Source organism: Saccostrea echinata, unplaced genomic scaffold, assembly GCF_033153115.1.
Source record: "Saccostrea echinata isolate AGI-Se365-2 ecotype Australia unplaced genomic scaffold, CSIRO_AGI_Sech_v1 ptg000012l, whole genome shotgun sequence".
NCBI lineage: Eukaryota > Metazoa > Mollusca > Bivalvia > Ostreida > Ostreidae > Saccostrea > Saccostrea echinata.
In genome coordinates, this window is record NW_026889761.1 from 1,196,387 (window position 1) to 1,208,580 (window position 12,194).

The 12,194-nt window shown below is 33.5% G+C and overlaps 1 protein-coding gene across 1 annotated transcript; it reads right to left on the reverse strand.

The window, feature by feature from the left end:
* Nucleotides 1–9,093: 9,093 nt before the first annotated feature.
* LOC133185652 (uncharacterized) lies at nucleotides 9,094–10,476 on the reverse strand. Its single transcript, XM_061320961.1, has one exon. The coding sequence runs from the start codon at nucleotides 10,474–10,476 to the stop codon at nucleotides 9,094–9,096; it is 1,383 nt and encodes a 460-aa protein (XP_061176945.1).
* Nucleotides 10,477–12,194: the final 1,718 nt, after the last annotated feature.

Genomic DNA, 12,194 nt, shown 5'->3' on the forward strand with positions numbered 1-12,194 from the left:
ACAAAATTATTTTGTTAAAAATAATTCTGATTCTGCACATAAGCACGCTGAAGCTGATATTGAAAAGATGCTAAAGCTCTTCATTAACAGTATCTAGGTTGTCTTTGGAGACGAGGTCTGAAATCAAGACGTTTTAAAAGAATTGACTTTTCTAAATCTGCGAATTCGAAGAAGGATAATTCTTTTCTTTTTCTGACATGAAACATTGCATGGCTTTGGAGAGCAGACTTACATTATATTGAGAACTCACATAAGGAATCTACAGTAATTTAAATATCTATTGGGCATATATAACTTAAAACCCTATCAGTGAAGGCTTACTGCAACAATGTGATATATATTGTTTTTGCTGTATAATTTAATCTGAGGACGTTAAAAGAGAGGATGAAATAAAGACTATAAAGCAGAGGTCTCTGGGAGAGATAGAAAGGAGAAAAAAGGACAAAGGGGAAAGGGAGGAAGGAGGAAACGAGCAAGCAAATTGAGAAAGTTCCTTCTTTCTAAATAGGTCTTCATGTTAAAGATAGTTCGGTGTCCGTCTTCCGTCTAGCCGTCTCTTTGTAAACAATTTTTCAAAAAGCCAATTCTCCTACAGTTTTGGTCCGATTTCAATTTAATATAACTTGATACACGAGTAAAATACACTACGATACAAAATTCTGTATATCTTTTTTTTTAAATTTCGATGATCGATAACGCTTTGGTTATTCTTTAAATAGTTTTTTTTGTGAAAGTCTATCAATATTGGTACTCGTCCTTCAGCTATGGTTTGATTTCAATATTATTTACAAAAGTAGAATACAAGAAAATACGCAAGTGTTCATATCGGTTTTCAATTTCAATGAACTTTGTGATCAACATTTTTGTAGGCTACGAATTACAAAACATTGATATCTTCCAAAGTGCTTCCATCATAGTTTTAGCAAATCAGAACAGCTGATTGCATGAATTATATATATCATAAATTTTATCAATGCGTAAGAAACAATAAAAAAAATGTTGACATGTCTGTCTCTACATTCAGGAATTGGCCATTTTGAATCCGTCAACTTGAAATAAAGAGCTAGGTCACTTGATATTGGGTAGAGTGGGTTTGATTTTATATAATAAGTAAACCATGATTATTATTATATCGGATGTTGTTATATAGTTTTCAGTCATTATTCTCATCATTGCACAGTCACAAGTTTGTTCATTTTGAGTTTCCCGATGTAGGATGTGGTCACGATAAGATCTTTGTATTGGGAACGATAGTGAGAGGCCTTTTAGCTCCTTAGTTGCATGAACCTAAGGATTATAAATAGTCAAGCAACTAGGCAAGCATCATTTAAAGCATATTTATATTTTTTGTTTCCCATAGGGGTAAAGTGGTTCCAAAATCGTGGATGAAATGTATGGAGATATCGAACAGTATTCAAACTCAATAGTCCATCAAACAATACAAATTTTGGAGCAGAGCAAACACAGACCTCTAAAACATCAGAGATGGGATCAGGTGCCATGGAGGAGTGAGCATCCCCTGCCGAACGGTCACACCCGCCGTGTGCTCCTTGTTATGATCGGGAAATAACAGAAAAATCTGTCGTCAAATCAGTGTACAAATAATGGCCTTACAATTAGGATGAAAAACGTCAGTCAGCATTTGATTAAGGATAAATTGTATTTGCTGACAAGGTCATTGTATCGACCATAGAACTTACGAAATGACGACTTTAAACAAGACTGGTGATATTCTTGTTTCATCAACCTGTTTGTCACTAACTTACCTTGTTTTAGAAATTGTTTATTCGTAGAGCATGCTCTTGCGTATCGAATAAACTGAGAGATATAAACTCCGTATGCAGGTGATGAAAGTATATTTCTGCATAAGTAAGGGAAGTTGACTATTGAAAAGTTAAAGTCATCACGTTTATCATAAAGCTTTGTTGTTAGATTACCATTAACGTCTTTTTCAAATAAAATATCCAAATATGAAACAGATGTGTCAGACTCTGTGGTATCTTTTATTTCAAGCTCACTGGGATATATCGTATCGACATAAGAATGGAAACAAACATTGTTAATTGACAATACGTGGTCGATATATCTAAATGTCGAGTTGAAGACCACAGCAAGTGTTTTCTTCTTTTCACGTAAAAGATTTTCAACAAATTCTGCTTCATATGAATACAAAAAAACTTCTGCTAATAACGGGGCGCAATTGGTACCCATGGGAATTCCAATAGATTGTTGGAAGACTTGGTTTCCAAAAACCAAATAGATATTGTCAATAAAAAACTCAAGCATCTTTTTAATATCAACTTCAATGTACTTACAGTCCCTGAAACGTTCTACTTTCCCATTTTTTCAGTTCGCTCACCGTTCGTTCAGCGTGCGTTCACCGTTCATTCACCGTGCGTTCACCGTTCGCTCTCCGTTCACAGTTTTGCGTTCACCGTTCACCGTGCGCTCGCGTTCACCGTTCACAAAGCGTTCAGCTTTCGCTCTTCGTTCCGTTCACTTTGCGTTCACCTTGCGTTCAGCGTTCACCTATCGTTCAGTTTTCATTGTCATTCGGAACTCCGAAGTGAAAGGACTTATCTTTTTGTAGTTAAGGAGTTACAGGTTTTTTTTAATTTATTAGCTAACATATCGTGTTTGAAGAATCATTATTTCATGAGGAAAAATATCTACGATATATATTTTTATTATTCTAACTTAGCTGTTAGGTTATTTATTGAATTACTCTGGAAAATAAGTGTTGTTACAAAATATAATAGAACTAGTTCTGAGAGTTATACATAGTACTGCGGATATCCTGTTAATTCGTTATCTTTAGAACGAATTAAATTGATAGTGTGGTTAAAGGAAATATTTATTTAAAATGTAATGCACTACAGAATTTCTCTACTGTAATATGTAAAGTCTAAAGTTATAGAGAAAAAAAATCTTTCTTCACCGTAACTTTATATGTTTGCCATTCGATATGATTAATACCCCCCCCCTTTCCCCCTAAATTGGTGACTTAGTCAGTACCGTATTTCCAGAATATTTTAATTAACATTTAAAAAAAAAGCTACGGTCTTTTTTAGAACAAAAATTTCAGTCTCAAAACAAACATGCATCTAAAAAATCATAAAACAATAGTAAATCAAAATGTACACGTGTCGGCGGTGGTATTTGAAATTGGCAGAGAGTGTGTTTCACATTCAAGTGTTAATGCCCAATGTATTTTACTAATTTATTATTCAAATGTTGGAATCAAATCTAGAAATGATTAAAATAATTGTTATAACTTGTTGGAAATACTCGCACTTCGTCTTCGATGTGACGAAACTTTCACACCTGCACAGTGTCGAATGATTTTGATTGACAGGACAAGCAGGTGGACTTCGTGTGAACTTGAAGCAGGAAAATAAAAACGAGTATAACTGTCAAACAAATGGATATGATTTGTTGATAAAAAAAAAAGTTAGTTTCACTGTCTGATATATTTAGAAAAAAATTTCAGAGTTTTTGTTTGATATAGGTACAAACATTTAGTGAAGCCTGAAAGGAGGGGGGGGGGGGCTAAACTGAATATTACTCTCTCTCTCTCTCTCTCTCATTTGTCTGTTTAATAAAAACTATAACACCATATTACTTAATTATCAAGTTCTGAAAATTGAATTTATAACAAATAATATGAATATGTATCTTTGTATCATCTTGTCCGAGTATAATCACGACCATCTAGAGATACATGTAGACGTCTGCTCAATAAATCATGATGAAAAATAGAAATGACACATAATATATTATTGTATTAAAAATTTAAAATACGAGCGTATAAATGTAATTAATTTTTTTTCATTACTTTACACGAAATCGCCTTGACACGGAGATATATATATATATATAAGTTACAACCGCTTTAATTCATTCTATAAATCATAAGTTTTCTCTGATTTGTTATCAACTAAGAATAAACATTTTTATTTTCCAACTAAAAATAATATCTTTTATACTTCAGCGTTCGGCAAGAATTGCAATGTTTTAATGCGATAAAAATCGTGTGATTAAAAACTTAATGTGCATACATCGTCTTTCTTAGGACAATTTTGGAAAATTTATTTTATTGACTTATTTATTCATTCATTTATTTGTTTACTTATTTATTATTTGTTTTTTTTTTTGGCACCTGACATTATAATACAATAAAATAGTTTCAATGCAAGGAAAAGATCAGAGGCATTCCGAATATATCGTTCATCTTGCGTTCACCGTTCGTTCACCGTTCACTTTGCGTTCGCGTTTGCGCTCCGTTCGCGTTCTGCGTTCACTCACCGTTCACACATCGTTCACCAAGTTGCGTTCAGCGTTCACACATCGTCACTCAGCGTTCGCTCAGCGTTCGTTCAGCGTTCGTTCACCGTTCGTTCAGCGTTCGCTCACCGTTCAAGTGGGAAAGTAGAACGTTTCAGGGACTGTATAAGTACAAACAGAATGTTTTTAAAAAATATATTTTGCAAATGACCAATGAGAAGGTCAGTAAATTTACGAGTTCCATTTTTATTGAAAAAGCAGTTGTCAATGATATCATATAGCTGGACTTTAATTTATCGTCGGGAATGGTTGTGTGTAAAGTTGAAAAGTCTTAAGCTTTTATGCTGTTGATTTGGTAAAATTCTGTGATTTCATATTTTCCAAAAGTTCCTTGGAATTTTTAAGTATCTACATCTGATTTACACAACTTATCGTATATATGTTGCACAGTACTCTTGAAGTTTCTCCTTCACTACTGTTGATATCTTAGTGAGGAGTAAAGAAAGAGGCTTGGTTGAACATTTACTGGAACCCGCTATGTATCTCTGTTTGTAAGGATTTTTATGAAGTTTGGGAATCCAATATAGATATTGTAATTAAAATTCATTTTGGTTTTTGGTAATATCAAAATTTCTACGTTTGAAAACATTGAAAAGTCTTTTAAAAATTCTTCCATGAACAGCTAGGGCATCATTAGTCATGTTCATGGACAAGCCTATTCAGATAGTGCAGAATCAGATATGTTGATATCATTGGATGTGAGTAAGGGTATTGTATATATGTTTCTATGCAAAGGAGCGAATAAAAAGCATAAAAGATATATCTATTATACTGACAAAGTTTGAATTCATTCTCTTATACATACTATATGCCCACTACATTTTATACCAGTACTTATTATGACGTCATATTATGACGACATTGTTCTTTACTACTCGGGGTAATGAAAAACATTAACAAAAAATTTTCGGTGCAATGGCATATATATCCAATTTAATTCGACATAAATTATGAATAATGCTTTAGATAAATAAAATTACAGCAAAATTCCTTCGCACTTTCTCATTTGCTCAGTACGTCAGGAAACGTATACCTTTCTGAGCATTATTAACCTGTCTCAACTCAAAAACTTTACGGAAAGTAACAAAGCAATTTACATGTAAATATTTTTGCAGTAATACCATTAATCCTTGGGATATTCACTTGTAATTATGCCTTCTTTCTTTTAAATTAATTATGCCATTGTGTCAATTTTTTATGTTCTTCATTATCTTGTGTATCGCCTGCGTGGCGCAGGGGTTAGAGCGTCTGCTTGAGAATCACGGAGTATGAAGTTGATCCTTACGTCGCAGGTTCGAATACCACTGCGGGACGTGGAGACCGGTCCTTCAGATGAGACCGTATAAACCGAGTTCCCGTGTCGCTGTAGGTGCTGGCACGAAAAAGATCCCTCACTGCTCAATGGCCCTGAATGCCGAGCATAGGTCAAAATTTGTAGCCTCCCACCGGCAAGTGGTGGAATCTTCATATTGGTGAAAAATATGAGAGGGACGTTAAACAACAAACAATCAATCATTATCTTGTGTAGTATGAATACTGGCTTTATCATGCCGTGGGTTTCAAGTATGTATTAAACAATAAATTTTTAACTTTCCCTTTATAATATAGATACAGCCCTTAAGCATTTTTATATGTTTTTTTTTTTATTATGGCCTCTCGAGTTAGAGTGAAAATTAAGTCTGGGAAATATTTAAATCAAATTATAATTTTGATCCTCTACGCTGCACTTTATTTCAAATACATTTGATAATATTCTATACAGGTTTGTTTTTATTTAGAATGGCGCAGATCCATCAATTTGCCCAATGTCGAAGATTAGGTTATCTGCATCCTCTCTTTCCCCTTTCTTTTCGCCCCTCTATCAATTTAGGAAACTCTCTGCATTACTTATACTATAGCATTCGTCTGCCGCATCCGTTTCTAATTTAAAAGTTTAACACATTTCCTGAATACTCAGACAATCAAGTACATGTAAATGTGTATAAAAGATAAAACAATGGATTTTTTTTTACATATTTAGTTTTTATCTTACTCTTTGTGAAGAGCCGGCATGTGTTCCTTGCTTAGGAGAGTCAATGATTTTTACGTGAAACTATAAATTCATATAATTTTAAGATCAGGATCTTAACAGGATATGCGAGGGTTGTTCGATAGATTCATAGACAAAAACGATATATTCAGATTGCGCAATAGCACCCTTTCAGTCTTCCATTAATGAATTCTTTAGGACAATTGTTATCGATATGTATAATATAGATAAAATGTTTGAAATAAAAAAAATAATAAATAAAATGTCATTTAATTCTATATTATGACTCTTTGGCAGTAAGTAAAATGCGATTCCTTAAAAGTTTTAAATTAGTCAAAGGGATAGGCAATATATTTTTATTATGGTGCTTAATATATCGCCGTATATGTATTATCTTCAGTGCCGAAATGATGTCATAATTGCAAATTTTAAAGTCCTTCGGACACTTAGTTAAGAAGAGACAGGCAATTCTGAAAGTCATATCAAAATGACTAAACGGAGTATTGACATTTCAACACAAGATCAGGAGCAATCAGCTGCCTTTAAATTCCGTTTCAAGCTAGGGAATACACCAAAAGAGGCCATTCAGATGATGGGTAAGTAGTTAGTAAGTAAGTAAATTTTATTTATAGTCGGACTATATACATTTAACAAAAAAAAAAAAAAAAAAAAAAAAAAAAAAAAAAGAGCTTTAAAGCTCTTTTACCGACTGTTATCATAGAAACACATTTAGCACAAATAAAATATACATATAAGAGAAAACATAAATTTCATGTAGACAGAAGCACATAAAAATACAAGAATGGATCAAAAGACACTGGTAAACACACATAAAAGAAGACATAAAAGACATAACATAAGAAAAACGCACACACAGGTATATATACAACAAAGATCGTGCACACATAAAATAAAAGAAGAGGTGTTAAGACAACACTAATATAGTAAAATCATAACTTAAAACTAGCAAACAGTACGTAAGAAAAGGGGAGACATTAAGTATGAGGCATAAAAGTCTGGAGGCTGCAGGAACTACATTTACAATTTAGTTCTCCACACCAAAATGAAATGTAGTTTGAAAATTGATTGAAAGAGGAGAATTTCCTGACTTCATTTGGTAGAGAGTTCCAGAGCTTTGCTGCCTCATACCTGAACGATTTCATACCATACCTTGTTGTTCTTGGTCTTGGGACCTCTGCAGTATTTGTATATCTAACATTGTATGAATTGATGGGCATGGCTGGAGACGCCAATCACTTTCTCTTCCGGTAGGTTACAAGTGGCATAAACAGTTTAAAGAAGGAAAACTTTAGAGACTCCATAGAAGAGGATGAACAACCTGGAAGACACAAGGAACTTACGCTACCGTATCGTTGTCGTGCGCGACGCAGAAAATGATGATGGAAGAATAACAGTAAGAAACATTGGAGGGCTAGGAAATTGCTTATTCGATTATTACAACGAATCTTAATATGAAAAGATAATGTACTATCAAATTAGACATAAGTTGGTTTTACTTTATATACCAAAAATGGGTGTTAAGACATCAGGAATGTGTTGACCGTAAAGGGTCTTCTTCGAAAAAGAGTAACAAATATTTACGTCAATTTGGACGTTAATGAGCTATTTTATGGACCTCTGATCGATGCTATGCTTTGTGATTTTTCTGGCATTTCTATATTTGCTAATGTATTTCTTTGATTTTTGCATATTTTATGCATTTCACCTTTCATCATAAGTTGACATAAAAAATAAGTATCTGTCTATAAAAATTGTAAAACTGTGAAACTTGTCTAGAATTTATCGAACAATCCTCGTACATAGAACTACTAAAATTAATATGTATCTCAAAATGGAAAAAACAAAACAAAACAAAAACAAAAATAAAAACGTACAATTTATTAAAATAGGTGGTAGAAATCACGCTATACATGTAATTAATTTTTTTTAAAAATCACATTTTCTGCAAATCAATTTCATAAGAATTACACTTAGAAAAAAGTAAACCTGATTGTACGTCAGTCTGGGGGTGATTTATTAATAGAATAATTATTAAGCGTTTAATTTACACTCAAAGAAACATTTCCTAAAGTTATATTGAATATGCTTACATGTGTTATTTTACGCTCATGGACGACAGTTCGAGCTGTTCCAATTTAAACAAAGTTTTACTGTATAAGGAATAAAGCATTCTTTATATATTTATTTATAGGGGAATAAATGAAGATAAACACCTACGAAATCTGATGTATGGGTCTCTTTATAAAATCTATAAAAGAGTAATTAATAGAATATAATAGTATACATGTAGGCTTAACGAATTAAACTATTCACACACTGTCATAATACTGTGAACGTGGAAATTTACTCGTAGGGGATAGTTTAACGCGATTAGAAAGATTTTGTTATTAGCAATTTTCTTTAATTCACTTTCTAGATGCAGACCATATAACTGAGTTCATGCATTTTTTCTTTTAATAAGAATATTTAATTATTGGTACTTTGTCATCTCCTTGGCTTCCAACGAACAAAATATTGTCTTTTGAAACGCTGAGACCGTAAGGAAAAGAAAGTCCATTCCCGGTGATATATGACAGACACTGTCCACACAGTCAACCACATGGACACAGTCGTTACCGCCATCAGCAGCTAGGATCCTGGACATCGTGTCTGTGGCGATTCCGAATGTAGTAAATGACGAACATGTTTTCGTCTTTAGGTTACCAGTATAACTGAAGCTCTCCTTTTTTATTAAGAACAAGTACTGCCGATGATCCGACGTCTGAAACACAAATATCAGAATTTCTGTTTTCAGCCACGCACATCATATCAAATCTGGAACTAAACAGTGATCTGTTTTCTTTGTCATTCTGTATTTCCTGTGACACATTGGAACCAGAATAACGAACAACTTTGCCCTGATAATTATTTTCACTTCTCATGCAGACCAACAGGTCTCCATCGGAAGTGGTACATATACCATTAGATTTCCACTTCGTGAGAGAAATCAGCTTCGTCGATTTCCCGTTTCTAACCATCCTAATCACCTTATCCGTATTGTTATTATACACCAAATCTCCTTGCTCTGTAAGACATATTCCATAAATATATCCTGAAGGAATGTCAACATACTCCAAATTTGTATTGTTTCGATTTATTCGCCTGATAGATCCAAACCTTGCCACCCAAATCGCTTCATTATTTACACTGGTCACGAGTTCTGAATTAAACAAACCACTATTAAGAACTCCCAGAAGTCTTGGAGTTTGTACGAGAAAACTTGATTTCTGGATCCCTAAAGGGACTTCCATTATACTTTGTGACTTCCCGTAAAGATATCCAAGCTCCACTGTGATGTGTTCTTCATTGATAGGCTTTGGAGTGAATGTAGGAAAAATAACATCTGTCAACTTTAGCTGAGTAAATTCCTCTAGATTGGAATCGAAGCAAATAAATTCTTTTGCCGAATTCATATGCAAAATACTCCTACATCTGGAAGCTTCAGTGTGAGAGTCTTTCAAAAGCTTCTTGATTTCTGTCAAATTATTGTCAATCTCCGTTATATGGCTCTGCATCATGCTATGAAGGTCCATCAACTTCTTCTGTGCGATTTCTTGTATTATCGCGTGCCATTTCTTTTCCTGTTCCTGAATTGCCATTACTAAAGGTTCGTATTGTTTTGAAATTTGCTGTTTCTGTTCTAGTATATTTTCAGACAGGCTTTCGAGTCGTTTTATGATAGTTTCTTCTAGCGTTATAATGTCGTGTTGAATGTCTTGACGCTTTAAGCTGCTTTCTTGTATTAGATCTGACATCTGGTGATTAACATGTTCTTCATTTTGGCATATTCCACAAATGAGGTCTTTACATTTTCTACAGTACAAGGAACATTTAGACGACATATGAAATCTGCAACATGGTATGACGGGTGTTGAATATCTTTCGCAGTATGGCACAATTATGTGACCTTTGGACGTCTTTGCAGTCACGTGTTTCCCGCCACATTCTCCACAGAGTTTGACTTCACAGCTCTTACAGTATACTTCCACCTCCAAAGGGCAGTTGTCACATCTGATCGCATCAAAGCCGACCAGAGACGCCATGTTCGTGAATCTGACATAAAGATTACAAAAACGTTTCCATTACTAACAGAAAATGAATGAACTAGTATTCAATATATACTAACACAAAAAAGAAATTCTTTAATTTCATCTTTGGCACTATCATTGTATTTTTATTGCGTTTTATCATAAAAAAAAATATTTTAAAGTCAAATGGGCTTACCTTTTGCACATTTTAGTTGAGCATATGGTTAAAAATCACTTTATCAGGAAACTATTATTAATCTCGACAAGTACATTGAGATATCATGCATTACTCGATCATAAATTATGGCGTTAACGAACAGAGATGATGCTCAAAAGTCCACTGAAACAATACAAATTGTTAGCAGAGCCAATATGAACCTCTGAAAACAGAGGTGAGATCAGGTGATATGCAAGAGTAAGCATCCACTAAGTGAAACGTGCTGAAGAAAAAAATATGTGTCAACCAAATCCTCTTTAAAATTCTATGATGAAGAAATTCATTTCTTTGAAAGGTTTTCTGTGTATAGGCATGTTTTGATTTTGAAGATAGATAAGAGCTTCCAATTTCAACATCAACCAAATGCATTTAACTAATTTTCAGTGAGACTTTCAGTCTTTTTTATAAATTTAAATGAAGAGTCAAGACAACGTATTTTTCACATAGAGAGCTTATTTTGTTATACTTTTTTACAGGTTTGCTGATACAATATAAAAACAAGTATATAAGTACTTAGAAATTGATTTATACGCAATAGTCATAATTTTTTTTTTTTATTAATTTGCATTAGGTTTTGCCTTGAAGTCGTTTAGTGCTTCTAATAAAATATATATATATTTGTTTGCTTTTTCAAATACTATTATAATTTTTTAAAGGTCTTATGTTTTAATGCATTCATTTTTAAAATAAAAGACAGAAAAGAAAGAGCAAATCGTAAATTTTATATGCCTTAAACGCAGTCAAGGGGAAGAATACCCTAGTGCACCACACTTTGTGACTTTATGCATTATCTACTCTATATTACTCTACTCTATATTACTCGATACATGTACAAGTATTCCCATCGTCTGCAATGAACTGCGATGGATTTCTTTTGTATAGACAGTTGACTAATTCGTAACATGCATAAAATCATGAATAAAATATTTTAAGAACTTGCTTTAAATCAAATATTAATTGTTATAATTATGTTTCAATTTCATTTTCACTTGTCATCAGATAATTATTAATTTATGATTATATGAAATATATGGAGATAACGAACAGTATTCAAGCTCAAAAGTCCATTATACAATACAAAATAGGAGCAGAGGAAACACGGACCTCCAAACATCAGAGGTGGGATCAGGTGCCATGGAGGAGTGAGCATACCCTGCCGACCGGTCACACCCGCCGTGTGCTCCTTGTCATGATCGGGAAATAACGGAAAAATCCGTCGACAATTCAGTGTGTAAATAATGGCCTAACAATTAGTATAAAAAACGTCAGTCAGCATTTGACTCAATGATAAATTGTATTTGCTGACAAGGTCATTGTATCGACCATAGAACTTACGAAATGATGACTTTAAACGAGACAGCTGATATTCTTGTTTCATCAACTTATTTGTCAATAATTTACCTCGTTTTAGAAATTGTACATACGTAGAGCATGCTCTTGCGTATCGAATCAGCTGAGAGATATATACGCCGTATGCAGGTGATGAAGGTATATTGCTGCATAAGTAAGGGAAATT